This window comes from Lipotes vexillifer, unplaced genomic scaffold (assembly GCF_000442215.2).
Source record: "Lipotes vexillifer unplaced genomic scaffold, Lipotes_vexillifer_v1.1 scaffold680, whole genome shotgun sequence".
Taxonomy (NCBI): Eukaryota; Metazoa; Chordata; class Mammalia; order Artiodactyla; family Lipotidae; genus Lipotes; species Lipotes vexillifer.
In genome coordinates, this window is record NW_006780838.1 from 1,711,236 (window position 1) to 1,731,777 (window position 20,542).

At 42.9% G+C, this 20,542-nt stretch overlaps 1 protein-coding gene across 1 annotated transcript in view; it reads right to left on the reverse strand.

The window, feature by feature from the left end:
- Positions 1–1,790: 1,790 nt before the first annotated feature.
- RPA1 (replication protein A1) overlaps positions 1,791–20,542 on the reverse strand; it is a 53,341-nt gene continuing 34,589 nt past the window's right edge. Inside the window, exons 6-17 of the mRNA XM_007454203.1 lie at positions 19,427–19,519; positions 17,038–17,170; positions 15,786–15,888; positions 13,899–13,967; positions 13,560–13,752; positions 13,262–13,401; positions 12,447–12,595; positions 8,832–8,964; positions 6,674–6,850; positions 6,048–6,155; positions 3,516–3,602; positions 1,791–1,898 (exon numbers count right to left, since the gene is read on the reverse strand). Coding sequence (XP_007454265.1) covers positions 1,791–1,898; positions 3,516–3,602; positions 6,048–6,155; positions 6,674–6,850; positions 8,832–8,964; positions 12,447–12,595; positions 13,262–13,401; positions 13,560–13,752; positions 13,899–13,967; positions 15,786–15,888; positions 17,038–17,170; positions 19,427–19,519 — 1,493 coding nt within the window. The remainder of the gene's footprint in view (positions 1,899–3,515; positions 3,603–6,047; positions 6,156–6,673; positions 6,851–8,831; positions 8,965–12,446; positions 12,596–13,261; positions 13,402–13,559; positions 13,753–13,898; positions 13,968–15,785; positions 15,889–17,037; positions 17,171–19,426; positions 19,520–20,542) is intronic.

The following is a 20,542-nucleotide window of genomic DNA, read 5'->3' on the forward strand; positions in this document are numbered from 1 at the left end:
AAGAAGGGAATGCTGGGAGCAGCGGATATAAAAGACTCACTACCGGACTGAAAGCTAGATTGCCACTTCTAACCCACAATTTGTCAATCCACCAGAGTGCTGAAGAGTATAATTTTCTAGTCAGCGCTTTACACACAAGGTCAGACAGAAAGGAGCTTCCATAAAAATCGTTGAGGCCTCGGCCAATGAATCAAGTGCAACCCAGTGGCCATCTTCTGAGACTAGAACGTGCTCAATTAGTGGGCCTGAGAAAAGGCCGCTCTATGTTCTGGGAAATGGGAGTCACCCTGCCTAGCGCCGGCTGGTTCCTCACGAAAGAGGACAGCTAAGGATGACACAGACAGGACGTGATCACTCCCCAGCTCCACCAAAGGCCTCCACGTGCCCCACTTGCCCAGATTAAAAACCAGGGCCTGGTGCTGCAGGAAGACTGCGACGCTGCCTAGATGCTTGGAGAGAGCTGCGCAGCAAATGCCAAGCGGTGGGCTGCAGCAACCAGATAGGTAATTAATATGATTAGGAACACAGAGAGGAAGCACGCTCTTGCTGACTGAAAAGCCCAGTAGCATAATTACTGTTTTCTTACCAGCTCACTGATGTTCACATTTCAAAGCCTGGTTGGTGTTAAGACTGCTGTGTAAACATCAATAAAATCCCAAAGTGCCAGATCATCAGCATTGCAGGGCACAATGGCTTTTCGTTTTTGGTATTTTCATTCTTTTAAAGATGCATTTCAGGGTTGCAAACATTAGGAAGAATCATCTCCATGCTTTGGACTAATCTTCGAGTTTGTAATGAGTTAATATCTCCCCCCAGTGAACATTTATTACGAAGGCTAATTAATTGCTTTCCAGTTACAAGAGCCCTTTGCATTCAAAGAAAGTAGGATTCACAAGCAGAGACTATACTGTTTATTAAACAAAGCAATGGAAACAAAGGGCTTGTCCTTTCAAAATCCCTTCTATTTAACATAGCTTTAATCAAGAAAAGAAACATACAAATGCAAGAAATATGTACAGGTAGAAAAGGCAAACCAACCAAAATGCAACACTAACTGAAGGGAAAACTAAAGCAATGCTCTGTAGCTGCCTGGATGTCCCCAGGGGACGGCAAGTCAATGCTTATCAGCCTTCCTCAGAAGAGACAATTTTGATTAATATCAGACCCATCTGACTCAGTCTATTAGACCCTAAAGGAAGGATATTTTCAGATAGAAAAGATATGACTGATTAATAATTCTACCCTATTGCCATTCCAAGCATTAACAACTATGTGGCACCTCTAGAAAGAGAGCCTTTGAATTCTAGAAGACACGCCTACTAAAATACCCAGGTTCCTCTGCACAATCACTTCTCGGCTCTCCCTGCCGAGAAGGGACCCGAGCCGTGGAGGTGTCACCACTGGAGAAGTGGAAACCCTACTTACATAATTTATTTCACTGTCTGCAGATTTAGGGTCAATTACTCGTGACATAATTCCTGGTTGAAGATAATGAAATCTTAATAAAACTGACAAAAGCCTAAAGACAGAGGGAGTGACTGGTACTACACTCCCCGCCAGCTGACCCCGAGGTCTGACACGGTTTACACCACAGCCCTCCGAAAGGACTTCCCTTTGCTGCCAGTGGGTTCCCAGATGCACACAAGAGGCAATGGCTTAGTCCCCCACAGAGAGGCACTCCGCACCGTGCAGCTAACGCGGAGTCGTCAGGCGGGGCAGGGGTCGGGGGTCGGGGGTCAGTTCGCTTTAGCCCTCTGTCTACAGACTCCTGCCCCGTTAGCAGGCTTGGTTCACATCGCCGCAGCGTTTCTCCTGATGCTCACGATCAACCTTCTGCCATATTCTCTGTAGTCCACGGGCTTCACGTCCATCACAGTGGCCTTAATTCGAGACTCATCCTTTGAAAAGAGAAAAGCGATTTGTGAACGAAGGAAAGCCTGTGGCCATGGGGCAATGGTTTCAATGATCCCAGCAGGAGAAATCACAAAGACACGCTGGGTTCGGAGTTCTGTCATTCCGATAAGGAAACAATGATGGTGAGAGCCCAGGGCAGAGTTTCTGGGGCCGGGAGAGTGGACAAAGGCCTCCCTCCGACACAGACCCCTCTCACCTCTCCCTCGCGCTCCCATACGCTCAGGAACCTAGACTCCAAGCGCGATGGACCTCAGGGGACTCATGAAGTTCGATTTATTCTCTTTACAGAGGGGGAAACAGGAGCCCAGAGGAGACAGTGACTTCCTAAAGCCACACAGCTGGCTCTGAAAGCAGGGGCCGTGGGGAGCGGAGAAGCACCCACGGCAGAGGAGGGAGGCCTGCCGTGGGCCCACCTCAGCCCTGAGAGAGGCGACCTCGCTGCCCTTCACCTCCCCTATCCACACCACTCAGGGACCGAGCAACCCTTCCATCCCTCCCTCCCGACACCACCCTGACATCCACCACCCTGACATCGTATCACTGACATCTGGAGTCCCTGTCTCATTTAACGCTCACAGAACCAAGCACAGCTATCAGCAGGTATTAGGGTTAAGGTCTGACAATAAAACAGAACGAGTAAACCCTGAGGCAAGCAGAGAAGTTTTCTGAATTCTCTCCCCTCGCAGCCGGTTCACTAGGTTGGACGTTGCCTGCAGAGGCAGAACAGGGTGAGGCCAGCTCAGGGGCTCACACACTACAGTGTGCTCTGTACTGACTAAACCCAGTCGTTATTTCTAAGCATGGCTGAGAGCAAAGCTCTGAGGCTGGACCGCCTGTGTGCCATTATTAGCTCTGCCACTTGCTAGCATACGAGTTTAGGCAAGTTACTCATTCTCCGTATGCCTACATTGTTTTGCTGGTAAAAACGGGGCTGACAATAGTTTCTACACATAGGGTTACTGCCAGGATGAAGCGAGGCAATGTATGTAAAGGGCGTAGAACAGTATCTGGCAGATAGTAAGTACTCGATGAAGGCTGTTTCATCATGACTTTACAACCGTTTGATGTTATGAGCAATTTAAGGAATTTTCAAGGTAACTTTAACTACATATGGTCTTTGTTTCACATACTGACTTTAGAACCCAAACCATGTGGAAGATGTGAGTCCATTTTGTCGGGACACAAACCAAAAACCCCCAGGTTTTAACTAAAAAGGCCACACAGCGGGACTTCCCTGGAGGTCCAGTGGTTAAGACTCCGCACTCCCAATGCAGGGGGCACAGGTTTGATCCCTGGGGAAACTAAGATCTGGCTTGCTGCAAGGCACAGACAAAAAAGGCCACATAGCATTTTTTCTCTGGATGTTGACACTGGACGAGACCCTTAACCTCTCTTTAAGTCTGTTTCCTCATCTGAAAACAGGATGATGCTTGGTACCCCAGTGCTGGGAAGATTCAATGAGTAATAAATGCAGGGTGCTTAGCGTTGGGTCTGGAACACAGTAAGCAAGGAACTGACAGTTAACACTATAATGTTGCTGGGGCTGACAAACAGCAGTTCCCCACTGCTAACCCTCCTGCACCTTGGGTGATGTTACTTACATTGTAGGTCTCCAATTTGACCCTGATCCTGAATGTAAAAGACCTAAAGTTGGCATTCTGGAAAACTTCCTCAAATGCTTGCTCGTTCTGCAAAAACAAACGTAAAACAGTACGCATGGAAACTACCAGACCATCTGAAAATGTCCGTAAGATTTCTGAAAAGACTTTGAGGAAAATCCTTGAGAAAATGATCACCCCCAGTGGTTTAAAATTTCTTAGGAATGACTAAGGTGACATTTCATCACATAAAACTGTTTAGGTAGAATTTTATTAAAAATTAAAATACTCTACCTAGAGTACTCAAATTCATAGGGACAGAAAGTGGAATGAAGGCTGCCAGGGGCAGTGGAGAGTTAGTGTTTAATGGGTCCAGAGTTTCGGCTTAGGAGGATGAAAAAGTTCTCGAGCTTGATGACAGTGATGGTTGCACAACAATGTGAACGTATTTAATGCCACTGAACTTACACTTAAAAATGGTTAAAATAGTAAGTTTTATGTATATTTTACCACAATAAAACTGAAACACTCTTAGGAAACACATTTCTAAACTTTAAAAGTCTGTGATGGAATGGATCTGAGGCTCAGCATCTTCATCACAAATTAATGGGAGGACATACTCAGAAAAAAGTTCAAGTTGTCATATGCATTATTTCAGCCTCTGGATTTACAGCTATGGATTTGGTGAGGAAGTGAGGAAGACAGGAAAAGTAGGCAAAGGTTAGGGAAAAAGTTTAAAAACGATACTCCTCTCTCCCTCTTTCTCTGGCCCCTCAAATACTATTTGATTAAGCTGCTGAACTAAAAAAAAAAAAGTCTGGTAAACAGGGATCAGAGAAAGCATTTTATGTAAATATGCATAAAATAAATGTACAAGAACTTTAAAAAAAACATATCAGTCAAGTATTATCTTTGCAAGCCACTTGAAACATGAAAATAGCTTTATTATATATAGAACTGTTTTGTGTAAAGGTTACTACACACACACACAAAGTCCTCAGGCTTTCGGGTATGTAAATAAAACAATGTGTTAAACCTTCAGAAAATCGTACCAGCTGCCATCATTCTTTCAAGATCAGTGAAAGCATGGAGCGCATACTCTAAGAATATCATAGTTCCTGAGGGAAGAGTTTCTATATGTCCTCATTCACTGGCAGTGAAACCAGCCAAACGTAATAAGCTCATAAAAAATCCTGAAAGGCTGCCTCGAGCCTTAAAATCTGATATGAAAATAGAGGACCAGGCAAAACAGATAAAAGATACCATCATACTTTAAAGTCAATTCCAGTTATTTCTGTAAAAGGGCTTGTTGGGATTATTTTTAGAGAGCTCATGGACAATTTCAAAGAGACACAGGGGCAGAGCTAAACGGACAGAAGACAGAAAAGAAAAACACACGCACAACAAAACAAATGACAAACCCTTTTTTTGTTAGTGGCTTTTATAAGTATCCTAACCGATTTGGAGGAAAACAGGGGAAAAAAATCTACAGATAGATGCTAATTTGTGTGGCCCAGAAAATATAGCTTTTATTGGTCTTTACATGTTTTATCTGAGCAAGTACCTTTCTTAAGTTTAGGATAATTAGTAATCTCTTCCCTGAATTAAATAAAATTAATATGTGAAAATACTAATTTATAAAAATGAAATGGAGAAAGTTATCTTATGAAAGAAAGTTACTTCGTAAGAATTCATCTTACAACATGAAATAACCAAGTACCTTATACGTGAATTTAAACCAGGATTTGATTCAACTTTCCAGAAAACTGTTTATTACATTAAAAAGGCACATCTGGAATGGATAAAGATGTGGTATATATACACAATGGAATACTACTCAGCCATAAAAAAGAATGAAATAATGCCATTTGCAGCAACATGGATGCAACTAGAGATTATCATACTAAATAAGTCAGAAAAAGAAAGACAAATACCATACATGTGGAATCTAAAATATCACACAAATGAACCTATCTACAAAGCAGAAACAGACTCACAGACATAAGAGAATAGACTTGTGGTTACCAAGGTGGGGAGAGAGGGATGGACTGGGAGTTTGGGGTTAGTAGATGTAAACTATTACATTTAGAATGGATAACAAGGTCTTACTGTAGCACAGGGAACTATTCAATGTCCCGGGATAATCCATAATGGATAAACCATAATGGACTTAAAGTCCAACACAGACTCAAAAAAAAGAAAAGGCACATCTCTACTTCAGCTTATTTCAGAAGACACCTTCCAGATCTCAAGTGATTGCAGGCACACCAACTCTTGGTGTGCTAACAGTAACAGGAGAAAAAAAATGCTGGAAAGTGCTGTTTTTAAAGCATTTTCTATACATTACTTCATGCCTCATTGTTAGCACATCCAAAGTGGACACAATTAGACAGAATCGGATGAGCTCTCAAATAATCATCAGTGAGAAACTATACAACACCCAAAAGCAGCAAACCAAAAAATATTAAAGAGCAAAAAATGGGTAAGTGTTATAGCATGGGAACTATTACAGTAATAATACAAGATGCGACTGACCTTCTCTTTTAACTCCCCAAGATAAGCAGTGCTTTGTCCAAGGATGGCCTCTGCAGACTCCTGGAAACATGTGACCCACTGATTCTCTTGAAAATCAGCAATATTTACCTAAAAAACACAACTTTACATTACTTCAGCAAAGAAATAATGAAAGGAAGACACACTAAGGAGACTGGGAGATTAACTTTTCAACTCATTAAAATAATTTCCAGGGAAAAAACCCATTTCCACTATATATGCCATATTCTTTCCAAAGAATGTAAAAGGTATCCAAGAAAGAAGTTCAAAATGTAAGTCTGGATCACAGAATCACACGATGTGTGATTTCAGATCTCAGTGGAGATACAGCCCAACTAAACTCTCCTTCAGACACAGAATCTGGGCACAGTGGATTCAGTGGCCCTCCAGCCACAATGGCCTTTGGACTAAAGGTTTTGAACGAGCCACCAAAGTCCTCTACATTTTAAGTTGTATATCCTTCAGTCACCAGGAGGCACGCCATAAGACAGCTCTCAGTCACTGCTGGCATCCCAGACAGTTGGAAAGCCTGAACTAAAGACAGTGCCAGGCACTTGGTAGGGACTCAAGAAACACCACAGTGGTCCTCATCCACCCATTCTACTTACTGACAGGATCATGCGGTACTTGAAATTGGGAAATTCACTGTCACACTTCTCGCAGCGGTACAATCCATTCTGTTGATCAATCACTTTCTTATTGCAGTCCTGAGTTGGGCAGGCCTGGTACATACAGTTCTCTTTGCGAAGATACACCACTGTCGCCACAGAGCTAAAATAGTCGGGCTTCAGGAGAAAAGAGTGACATGAGACACAGAGCACAGGCCTATGTTCAGGACTGGACTTGCCCTTACACATGAGGGGTAAGTATTTACATATTCTAATTCTCATGATCACAATGTGATTACTGGGAATAATTCATTCTACAGTTTTAGAAGTCACTTGTGCTGATTACAAAACCCATGAAGGTAATAAACCAAGTTATAAAGCATATTATTCCTTAACAATAAAAGAATTCTAAATTAGACTAAATTAATTAAAACTGAAACAGATTATATGAAAGACAAAGACTTCAAGAGACAAAGACTTGTTCCTCCTGTTCCTCTGACCCTCCAAAGGTAACAGAACCAGGAAATACAGAGGAATGCAGTAAAATCTAGCAGTTATGTTCAACCATTCCTCCCACATTAAAAACAACAGCAATGATTTCTAGCGTCTAGATTCAACTTTATCTCTATTTGGCCAGGTGTCAGCAAGCTTTTTCTGTAAAAAGCTAGACAGTAACTAATTCAGGCTTTACAAGCCATTGGGTCACAGTCTTTGTTGCAGCCACTCACCCTGCTGCTGTGGTGCAAGACTGTCCACAGACAGTATGGAGATGAGAGCGGGTGGCTGGTTTCAATGTGCCTGTATTTACAACAGGCAGCAGGCTGGATATGGCCCGTGGGCCTGTTTGTGAATCCCTGGCCTAAGTCATCAAATTCAGAATGCAAAAAGACTGAACAAGTGTCTTCAAAGTGGAGACGTCACTGATAAGTATGTGTAGCAAGGGCCAAGTCATGTGCATGGGCTTTATGTTACTATTTGCTTTGCCTTTTAACTCTCACGGAAAGGATACGGGATGAATAATTTTGGGGGGCAAGCAGTTCCCTCTGGGTGTACTCAATTCAGGGCCAGGTCAGCAGCCTCTGGGGCTTCCTGATGTTTCAGAACAGAAGAGGCAAAACAATACGGTGGATGTTTAAAGAGCTTGGGCAAATCCTCACTCTAAAAGGCCCTAGAGAAGGGGAGTCTCTGAGGAGAATGTCTGAAGGATGTTTCTGTATTTCCAGGTAAGGTCCAGATTCAAAGTGTGACTTGAAAGTTTGGGTGCGAACAGGTACTCTCTAGGCCTGATTTCTTGTTATATACTGTCTACCCCTAGATCTAAGAAAGAAACTGGTTGACAAGAGACACAGATCTGTCCAATATTTCATTCTCAGGATGCTGTATAACAGCACTATGAATTGCAGTCATTGACAATGATGAATAAGAGAGTATAGTGAAATGAGACAGTAAGGAATAAAAACTATATCGTATAATATGAAAATAATAAAGCAGGAATTACTGGTTTTGGGCACATAAAGGAGAAATAAATGATTTAAATATTGAACTGCTGACAGAATACAGGTTTAGATTAAGATGGGAGGAGGGTCATTAGATACAAACATTAAAAGGGAAGTTGCAACTAAAGTCAAATACCAGAGCCATTCTTGTCACAGAATACCAGCAGCGCTCAGCCCACGAGACGTTAATATTCTACAGCCAGTGAGGGCACATGTGAACCGCCCGATGTCTGATGCTGAGACTGACTAATGCTCGGTGTGAGCTATAATCTCAAAAGCCACCTTCTTGGTATACGGGCATTTCAGTTTGCAGGAACAATCAGAGAAAAGAAATATGGACCTCAGGGCAGCTCATAAAATACACAACCTGATTACTACCATTTTGCTAAGATCCCTCTGAGAACTACACAACTCTCTAAGTCAAAGCTTGCACATCTTTCTGCCTCAACCTACCTGAGGGATGTAACATACTCCTATTAGAAAGCACAGCTCCTTCATTCTGGCTGGGATCCTCAACCATCACGCCATGCTCTGGGCAGAGCCCCAGGTGAGACTCATAGCTCTGAATTAAGGTCTAACAGCTGGTACCACAAATGGAATCTGAAAACTATTGTCTCGCACATTTTACGTGCTTTTGTGAAGAAAGTTAGGAATGCAGATACCTTGTCACCTTGGCCCAAGTTCTCTGATTTAACCTCATATAAAGTTTTCCAGTTGGTGTTGCCCCCTCCTATTCCTCCACTCTTTAGATCAGAGATGGAAACACCAGCTAAGGCTTGTCCTTCCGAGTCAAACCTGAAAAACAGAATAACAGGCACTATATATGCTTATTGAATATGATACTTGTTCCTACATGCTATATATGGGCTATCCACTCCCCACCCAAATTCTTTTTTTTCTTTCTTTCTTTTTTTGGCTGTGTTGGGTCTTCGCCGCGCAGGCTTTCTCTACTTGCGGCGAGCGCAGGCTACTCTTCGTTGTGGTACGTGGGCTTCTTATTGTGGTGGCTTCTCTTGTTGTGGAGCACGGGTTCTAGGTGTGCGGGCTTCAGTAGTTGTGGCACGTGGGCTCAGCAGTTGTGGCATGTGGGCTCAGCAGTTGTGGCATGCGGGCTCAGTAGTTGTGGCTCATGGTCTCTAGAGTGGCCTCAGTAGTTGTGGCGCATGGGCTTAGTTGCTCCACGGCATGTGGGATCTTCCTGGACCAGGGCTTGAACCCGCGTCCCTTGCATTGGCAGGCGGATTCTTGACCACTGCGCCACCAGGGAAGCCCCCACCTCACCCAACTTTCATAGGTCATGGCCAAGTGAGCTGATGGTAGTATCTTCCTCATTGTATCTTAAGTCTACTGAAGAAATGGAATGACCTCTTTTTTATCTCAATTGCTTTGATGCCCTCCAGTGGTCAAGAAAGACAGTGCCCAACTACCACAGAAACTTTTATTAAATTAGTTTTGCATATCAACACTGGCCAGAGGGCCCAAGGCCTAAAAACAGTAAGCCGGAAAGTCAACAACAAAAAAAGCAACAATGGAGAGCTGTGGTATAGTTCTTTGGGCTACTGATGCTCATTTTTGCTCAGCAGCTGCATTTTTAGCATCACTGAAATGTATCAGGATAGAAAGGGACAATTGACATATTTTAACAAGGTAGCAAAAAGTGTTCCCATGGTGAAAGATCTTTTAAGCCTAGTATAATTTCAAAAGATTATATAATTCAAAGTAATTTATTAGAAGGTATTTATCTGTTTCCTTGTAGATTTACCTTCTTAGCGAGATTTTACTCATGCCAATATATATATATATATATATATATATATATATATATTTTAAGTTATTTTCTTTTTTTAATTTTATTTTTGGCTGTGTTGGGTCTTTGTTGCTGCAATGGGGGCTTTCTCTAGTTGCGGCGAGCAGGGGCTACTCTTTGTTGTGGTGCGCGGGCTTCTCATTGCTGTGGCTTCTCTTTTTGTGGAGCACAGGCTTTAGGCGCGTGGGCTTCAGTAGTTGTGGCACGTGGGCTCAGCAGTTGTGGCTCACGGGCTCTAGAGTGCAGGCTCAGTAGTTGTGGCGCACGGGCTGTTTAGTAGCTTTTCCTGAATAAATGTTCTTTCATTTGCTGTAGGCCCTTAGGACAATTTATGAGACAGATTTTTAAAAATAATTTTTACGAGTTATGCTTATTTTACTGGGTAGTGAATCTTTAGAGCTTCTCATACTGCCATACCAGAAGTGAAACTCTTATTTCTCCTTTATTTTTCCTCTTACCTTACAGAATCTTGTCATCTTGCCATGTATCTAAAACTGCATACATATATATCCAATATTTATCATTATAGAAAAAGAGGAAATAGAGTCAATTACAACTGCCTTCTTTTTTTTTTTTCCGGTACGTGGGACTCTCACTGTTGTGGCCTCTCCCGTTGCGGAGCACAGGCTCCAGACGCGCAGGCTCAGTGGCCATGGCTCACAGGCCTAGCCACTCCGTGGCATGTGGGATCTTCCCAGACCGGGGCACGAACCTGTGTCCCCTGCATCGGCAGGTGGACTCTCAACCACTGTGCCAGCAGGGAAGCCTGGAAGGCGGATTCTTAAGCACTGGGTGCGCCACCAGGGAAGTCCCATTTATGCCGTTATTAAAGTTGAAATTAATTTATGTTAAATTATTATAAAATTGATTACATTTCTTGATCACATATCAGCTAATATGAAGGAAAGGGGGCCCAAGAGGAAGTGTCTCAGAAACATACTTGTGGCAGGGAAGAGTCAGTCTGAGATTAAAAACATGCCAATGTCACCCAAAAGGAGGATAACTAGAAGGAACCACATACAGACCAGGCTCCTTAAAAAGAGAGCATGCAACAGAATGGATGCTGCCCTAAGCTGCAGACAATTGCCTTTTTGTTCTGTCAGATCAGCGGCTAAATCTGTCACAGAGGCACAGCAAGGTCCATAAATCTGTTTCACCACAACCAGCTACATGAGTTTACGGTCTCAAAAACTCCAAGGAGACATTTGCCACCGAAGACAGCTAACTGGAGTCAACAGAGCAAGGAGAGAGGCAGCCCTTCTTACAGTAAAAACTGCACATCGTTGCAACCAAGATCTAAACACCTCCAGTCCTTGCCTAGTGGGACGTGTACACTGAGCTTTTCTTTGATCAATGCCAAGTTCTTTTATTCTAGAGGCAGCCATGTCTTTTTATGTTGACTGGGATCACAGTTATCGACAAGAAAAATATGAAGGCCTTAACGTGGGCACGCAATTGAACTGGGGTCGAGCTCCAGAGCCTGAAAGAAAATCAAGCAATAAGAACAAACCAAAGGTGTGATTACATCTGGTCAGGTTATTAACGAATGGGCCTTCCCTTATAATGCAATGCCAGCTACCAGAAGAGTTAAATACAGATCCACAGGGACCACATGCACAAGGCTGGCTTAAGTGACATGATCATGCCAGTAGATATTTCATGAAACTATTCAAATACTAGTGCAACTGGTTCACATTAGGCTCAAACAAAAGTCGGGAGTATGTAATATGAGCTAATTCCCTAGTCACTCAAACCCTAAGACATGGTTGAAAACCAACACACTACCCGCTGTGACCACAGCTACACAAATTATTTAAGCTCAAGCTAGTTCCAGGGCTTTCCCTGACCACATCAATGCTTGCATACCATGCTTCAGTTTGACGTGCTCTTTTAAGGCAGAGTTTTAACACCCTAAACAGCTAGATATAGCGAGGAGATTTTAGTAGGCTCTCCTCATCCCCCGAACGCTTCACGAATAACAACGCAATGCCCACAAAGGCCCATCGTGCCCACCGCACTTGATCAGAGTCCAGTGAATACATGCTAGAAGATGCAATCGGCACCAGAGACTGGACGGAAAAAGAAGCACTCTCTCCCCCGACGCTGCAGAAGCCCATAGCTTTGAGTCATGAAAAGAAAGATGCCTCCGCTCACAGAGCTTCACCATACAGCTGCTACCACCAGCCTCACCTGCTTCGCAGGATCAAGGTCAGCAGGCAGCATTCCCGTCCTAATTGCTCCCTGCGACTCTCCAGGTTTGTCATGGGATTACAGGTCTGTCAGTTGAAGGGCTTTAGAGCCATCCTTTCAGAAGGCACAATGTCTCCAAGAAATACAGGCACTGCTCCCCCCAGAAACGAAGCTCTCTGCTTGGCAGACAGCTCATATACCGATCGTGGGAACCAAAAGAACCAGCTCTTCTCCAAACTAAGGCTCAAATAATCCTTGTGTTTAGCCCCATAAAACCTACCATCCACGAAGCTTGTAGGCCTCTGGGATGTCAGGGTTCACAATGACGGTGCTTGAAGACAGTACAGAGAGGCTCCGTCCACCAAAATCAGAAACTCTGGCTCCTTTGATAGCCATCACGGGTTGTCTAGAACCATCAAATCTATCAGCCTGCATAACAACAAAGACACCAAACAAATACAAACAATCGTCACTAGCGGGAAGAATGCACAAAACATTTTTACAGAAAACAAGGGAAACAGCCAACAGTAGAGTGAATGCAATAAATGGCACGTGGAATCTATACAAGAGAACCTCACACACAAGAATCTGCTCAGAGATACATCAAAACTAATCGAAAATTAGAGGAAAGAGCGTTTCACTATGTAAAATCTAAATCATAGCAAATCTCACAGAAGTAAATCAAATAAAGGTTTTCAAATACTCCCCAGAGGGCTTCCCTGGTGGCGCAGTGGTTGAGAGTCCGTCTGCCGATGCGGAGGACATGGGTTCGTGCCCCGGTCCGGCAGGAGCCCACATGCTGCGGAGCGGTTGGCCCCGTGAGCCATGGCCGCTGGGCCTGCGCGTCCGGAGCCTGTGCTCCACAACGGGAGAGGCCACAACCGTGAGAGGCCCGCGTACCGCAAAAAAACAAACAAACAAACAAACAAACAAACAAAAAAATACTCCCCAGATAGTCCAACGCTTCGTTAGGAAGGGTCTACACAGCCGACATGGCCAAAGCCCCACAGCTTCCGGGGCAAGACCACCACCCTGGAAGCTCTTTACGTCTTCGCCTCTCTGCACGTGCTCTGACCACTCAACGCGGGTACTCACATCTTCTCCCCACAGAGTAGCATTCACCACTTTCCCTGACATGTCCATCAAATAGATATTCCTCTTAGAGACTTCTCTGTTGTTAGACTTCACTGTGATTTTAGTGACATCTTCATAGCTCTTGCAGATTCCGATTATGTCTAAAACACAGGCACAACATTTTAGCAAGAGATGGTCAAGGATCCCATTACAGCATGACCAGAGGTTGGACAGCAAGCATGGAAGTCTCATGCCTCCCCTGTATGTTGCAAACAGAACTAATAATCACCACTCTCTTCATTCTTGCACACATACTTACCTACAAGTGAGTCTTTAGACTTGTTCTCTAGGTCACCAACCCCTGTGAAATCAAACTGGACTGTGGGTAAATGATGACCATCTTCACAGGGCATGACAGAAGTCTCATTATTGAAGGTCATCTCATAGTCGTTTTTGACGGCTGTGAACTGTTTGTTGGCAATCTTCAGGGTGCCTTTAGAGAAGTAATAGACCTGTAAAAGAGGCCAAGCTATGGAACGTGCAATAGGCCATCAAATCGCATATAAAAACCCTTCACAGATCACACAGCTCTCCAACAGACAGCATCCCCTCACCCCACCGCTCGGCTGTTCCCGTTCTAGACTCCATGCTACTGTACCTTGTTCACATCAATAAGAGGAAAGAACTTGTCCGCTTGCTCATTGAAAGCAGTCGCTCTGATTTCGCCCTGCAGAAGAAGCATGTGAGAACAGGTTAGACTTGGGGAGTTCAAGTTTTCCCAGTGAAAAACAGGACATCTTAGTGCCCAAATGACATCTTTAAAGCAGTAGCGCAATCACCCCAGAAACACACAGTTCACAGTCACATGTTCAAGTTAGTAACCCTGATGACACCACCCAAGTTTAACTGGTTGATCCCGTTACTGTGCTTCATTAACCTCAATTTAGAAACCTAAAAAAATAAATAAATAAATAAAAATTTTCGAACACTGAGTGACACGACTGAAGCCCCCAGGGAAGTGTGCTGAGCCACTGTGATCCACCAGTTTCCCTCATGTTTGCACCCAGCAAGGAATTACTTCATACTCAGGAGTCACTGCCAAAAATGTTAAACACAAGTCATACTTTCAAGTTGCTTGTGATTCGATTTTCACTTTTACTTTTCCATCAGTCAAAATGCTACAGATGGAGAAGAAACTTAAATTAACAGCTGAATTTTTAGCCAAATGACAGACGAGACCAATAATTTGGTAAAAAAAAAATTAGGTTCTGACACCGATTCTGCCCTCACAGTCAATACATTTTAGGGTATTATCCCATCTTCGAAAAACAAACAAAAAAATAAAAACAAACTAACTGCTTTTTTTCTGCCCTGTTAGAGGTTTGAACAAATAGGAAATATGCAGCAGTTTGAAAAGAATGCTTGAAGTACACATTAGGAGTTATAAACAAAACTAATGGGGCTTCCCCGGTGGCACAGTGGTTGAGAGTCCAGCTGCCGATACAGGGGACACGGGTTCGTGCCCCGGTCCGGGAGGATCCCACATGCCGCGGAGCGACTGGGCCCGTGAGCCATGGTCGCTGAGCCTGCAAGTCCGGAGCCTATGCTCCACAGCGGGAGAGGCCACGGCAGTGAGAGGCCCGCATACCGCAAAAAAAACCTAATGGACAGAGAAATAGCATGACAAGACTTTGTGGAGACTCCACAACATGGATTTTTCGTCTCTTCATCGTGATTTGGTCTTGTTAAAGAAAAGCATATAGAAGGACTTCCCTGGTGGCGCAGTGGTTGAGAATCCGCCTGCCAATGCAGGGGACAAGGGTTCGATCCCTGGTCTGGGAAGATCCCACATGCCACGGAGCAGCTAAGCCCGTGCGCCACAACTACTGAGCCTGCGCTCTAGAGCCCACGAGCTACAACTACTGAAGCCCGCGTGCCTAGAGCCCATGCTCCGCAATAAGAGAAGCAACCGCAATGAGAAGCAGGTGCACCGCAACGAAGAGTAGCCCCCGCTTGTCATAATTAGAGAAAGCCTGTGTGCAGCAGTGAAGACCCAACACAGCCAAAAATAAATAAATAAATTTATTAAAAAAAAAAAAGAAAAAAGAAAAGCATACAGTGCCTGCACAGCCAGAATCCATCTCCCACAGAACCGATCACTTATCACATATCAAGGCTGCTTCATGCCTTCTGCTGTGGCCCAAAGCTCCACTTGGCTCCTAAGCAGACATAACCCCCTGGGGCTTCGACTAAGCCTGCCAGCAAGTCAGACAGTGTCTCTGGTTTCTCCTGCCCGTGAGGCTACTTACCTTTAGAAAACTAATTTCTACTGCTACAAATGCTTTCGTCTGAGATCAAGGATTTTATTTATGACTTTAACCCTTTGCCCCCAGACAGCATCAGAAGACTACAATAGAAGAAAAACAAGAAGAATCGTGTTTCTTCTTGGCTTACTATTGTTTTTCACCTCACAGGCCTACACAGAGATGAGCCCTCTGTTTCTCAGAGTCGAAGACTCCTCTTTCCCCACTTGACAAATACTCACACTCTCATCAACTAGTTCTATAGAGAAAAGCTTCCCTTCCCCTCGGGAATTGCTCCAGGTACGGATCTGACTTTTGTTGGTAACACGAGCACAAATAGTCCACCTAAAAACCAAATAGATTATATTAGTGTTTGGAGTCTTACTTATCTTACGTATCATCTTCTTATAGCCTTTCTTATCTTATGCATATTCCATTTTTCAGCGTAAGCTGTATTTTAATCCAGCTAATTAAAACCCCACGATGACATCCAGGTTTGACAGTTTGTAGTATAAGCAAATAGTAAAACACACAAGGTGATTTAACACTGACTCACTCTCCTGTCAAATAAGTCAATTTATGAACGCTCTCCCTTCTCCAAAAAGCATCACCAAGGCAACACTATCCCCTTAATGAAAGGTTCTCAGCTAGAAAATGCAGTAATACCAGCAATTATATTTTGCCACTATTTTCAATCATGGGAACTGATATAACTGACGTCAAACTTCTCTCTCGTTTCCAAGACACACTGAATATAAATACAGGGGTATGGAACGCGGTGTTGGTTCAGGCACCAAAAGAAAACACTCTCAAGCACTATGACCTCAGACAGAGGCCACCAAGAAAGGAGATACAAGGTCTGACATCCAGTCCTCGTGTCCATCCTGAATGGAGGTGCTGGCACATTAGCTACCTTACTCATAATTTCACAGGGGAACAGATCTTCCCTATATTGCAAAGAATTGAAGAACAAACAAAAACATGTCTGAAAGAATTCTGAAACGAGTACTCACTAATTTTCCACAGCTAAAATTAATTTTGAAGTCATATAAAAGAAATATCTGTTCAGGCTATATTACTATGGTTAATACAAACAGCACAGATTCTTTAAGCCAACTAAATCAGAGTAATAATTTTTAGACTAAAAATCACCTATTTATATGATAAGATGAAATACCTTCTGAATTAGAAAATTTATTCTAACTCATAGGACTACCAACTGATTCTTGAAACATTAAGTCTTTTCAATTTCAAATTCTTTTAAAACGAATGAAATTCCATAGGCTATGGATGATTGCTCTTTTTGCCATTCTTTTATTGAGTTAAAGGTTGCCACAATTTGTTACCTCCTCCCCCTCTAGAGAAAAAAAAAGGAGGAAACCTATTTTATGTGTGGTAATCCTGAAGTTCACATATGAGTAACTCAAGGGCCCATAATAACCTCTTATATTCTTTTCTAAGTCCCTTCTAAACTTATTCCATGAAATAACTCACTTGGACTGGTAAGGGGTGAGGCTGGCAATGGGTACCACTTTGGCCTGTGTTCCCCCAGAGCTGCTCCCTAGGCTGGTACCTCCAGGTTTTCCAAACGTCTTTGAGGCACCAAAAGTCTTAGATACAGTGGAACCTTTAAAAACAAACACAAAGAAGGACAATCATTATTTTATTTAAATTTTATAGTGAGTTTTGCAAGAACTCTCAATTACTAGTGACATCATACAAGATGAGAGACAAAGTTTTTCCTTTTAAATAATCAAGAGATTTGGACATCAAACAGAGACTGAAACAGGAGGCTAGAGGCAGATCTAGGAAGAAGGCTGGGCACACAGATGTTCACAACTGTATCTGCTGACTTACGCCCTGAGGTCAAGATAATAATGGTAATGAATCCAGACACTGCTATTTCGGAGGTCAACCCTCCTAAACTTTTCCCGTGTATCAACAGGCAGGATTATGGGTCAGAGAAAGAAAATCAACCTTCTTGACTGGCAAAACTGATGACAAGTCACTAGTTGCATAAGAGAAAAAGCAAGAGGAAATGCTAGGAATTAAGGGACACAGTGGGTGAACCATTCGAGATGAAGGATACCTATCATAAATATATCGCCTCAAAACATCCCCAGAAAACTCCCAGTTCTCAACTGGTCTTACAGGCACGGAAAGTCTAGAATGAAGGGATTGGGTTTAGTTGGGAGCAAAGGGCAAGAATCAGTTTTCGGTTCAAGACAAGTAGGTGGCTGGCTGGCTTTCGTGACCCCTTCTTGACTCCTTTATCCAAGCCTAAGAAGCTGTCTTGCACTTGGGAAGGATATGTAGTTACATAAAGCCTATAAGCAGATGAAATCTTTTACATGCACGCTGTTTCTATAAAGCTTCAACCTCCAAATTCAGAAAAGATAATTTAGTCCAATGATTTCATATATTCTATATCAAAACATTTCTTCAGAATGGCATCTGGCTAGAAATGTAAATCTTCCATTACTTGGCATTTATTTATTGAGTTTCCACAGCCCGTACTGCACTATTCTAGGCATTTGTAGCACTTAGTGAAAAATATACGTACACGGTCCCAGATCTTCAAATTTTCTCTTCTAACTGGGGAGTCAAGAAACGACTACACACACAACAGTAACAATTACCTCAAGGTGACACAAGGAAGCACACATACTCTACAGAATATTTATGTGTGCGTGTGTATACATACCTAGTATACAATACACAATTATATAAAACACACACACATCCAGTTTTCATGCTGGCAGGCAGCCTCCCCTCCATACACTTCCAGTCCTTTTTCCTTCAGCACCCAGTTATGTGTTTAGGGAATGTTAACTGATTTTTTTTTAAATCAATCTCAATATAAGCCAAAGATAGACAACTGGAAAGATCAACCTGTAGTGGTGGGGGGTGGGAAGAAGAATGACATACTATTTGTATTCTAGCCTAAGGAAGTAACTTTTAGGGTCTTTACCATTTTAGATAATCTATTCTGCCACCCCCCTCCAACAGTACATAATTTGAGAGTTCTGTATAAATAGATCCACTTAGAAAGGGAGATGGAGAGACGATAGCTAGCTCTTGCAAGGTAGATAAAAACACCAAAGACTAATGGGGAAATCGACTTACGTCCTGCAAGTTTCACAGAAACATCAGTGATGTCTTAACCCTGCTTTTCTTAGAATCTTAGCACTGAGAAATAGAAACTAATAGTTGAGGGGAGGGGAATAGGTGGTGTATGTGAAGCTGGGACAGAAAAAAGCAACTCTAAAAATAAATTCCAACCAAACTCTACAAATCATAATTTTCAGTGGCGACATCCCACATGAGGAGGTTCCTAAAGCAAAGGCCAAAAAGTAAACAAGATGATTCCTCTACAGCCTCTCAGGACGTGCTGAAGAGAAAGTTAAAAAGAAGAAACTATTTCTCATCCGTGAGACAGAGAAGCAGGACCTATGACCAACATAAATGATACTGTCTTCAAGCTAAGATAAATACCCACAAGAGCCCCAGATGGGAAACCTGGAGACAGACAAGCCAAATTTAATAAGCAGATCCTAAAGAGTTAAAAGGCGAGAATTTAAAAGGTATGTAATTCAAAAAGTCAAGAGGGTGTGAGAAACTACCAGATAAACTGTTAACAAAGAACAGTGTATAATTCTGATTTTTTTTTAAAAAGCATATTAAGTATCTTTAAAAGACAGTCTTTAATCATTTTTTCAATGACACACTTTACAATAATTCCAAGAAGAACTGGAATTATTCTTTGCAAGAAGCAACTGTCATGAACAGCATGTTGAAAACTCCCTTTAGTCTCAGATTAAATTTCAAACCATCAAAAGCCTGCCACACACAATCAGCATGCATCCTCATGTGGTAGCCTTACCCACGCCCGAGCTCCCATTCTGTTGCTGGGGCCTGCTGGCTGGTGGACTGGCTGCTGAGACTGGAGGAGGAACTGCTGGCTGCTGTCCATGTCCTGGTGATCGAAAGAGAAAAACCATTTTAGTGCAAGTAATTTGGGTTAAGAGACTTAAACTTAAGTAGAAGAAATACTCTGAGAAAGTGTAAATTTGTGATTTTGTCAAAGACTCTTGTGGGTTGGAATTCATGCTGGGGCACTCAACTGCATGCAGCGAATGTGCTAGGGGTTCACACTTATGTTTTCATTACCTAAAAGGTTGGCTCCATTTACCTCTCACTTGCTTATAATTGATAGCTTTTGGTTTTAATGAGGTTCTCCCCTAAAGCTTTGCCCATTTCTCCCACCTGAACCTGAAGTAAAGTCACTGAGCTGAATCTGTGACATTACCACTATTTCCATAGCAACAAATCGATGTTATCAACAGAACTGTGTTCACGGCAGGATCTATCAGAAAAAAAAGCTGGGTGGTAACAAAAACCTAAAAGCAGTTCAATTGTCTCTGAAGTGCTCCTGCTTCAAAGGGAAAGAAGACATTCAAAAAGGATTCTACCCTTTCCTTCCCAAACAAAGCAACCTTATTTTGCAGCTGACAGTTGGTGGAAAATAAGAGTTGAAAGCGCCTTCGGTACTGTGAAGGCTAGTGAACTGTCACAGCAGGAGAGATGAGGATGGAGTTCAGAAGCAGCTGTGGCGGGGAGACAGTAAGATTAAAAGGAAGAGGAGGGGAAATGAACATGTCTCTCAAGCATAAAATAAGAAATGCCACACCATCAGAGTATTTATTTGCCCCTCACCCCTTCTGCAAATGTTTATGAAACTGAAGAATGTTAAAATTGCAAAAATACACTTAATTTAAAAAAATAATAGATTTATGGAATTTGATGTTGCCTTTGTGACTGGCACTAAAAGTAGAAGTCAACCCAATCTGGGCTGCTCACTAAGAGTGCCTGCAGCACACAAGTGCAGCTCAAAACATATCCTAGAGAGCCCTAAGAACAGACATGGTGAGCACCCCTGGAAAAGCTCCCTGCCTGCCGCCTTGCCTCTGCTTCTTCCACCACTGAGTTTATTCCTGCT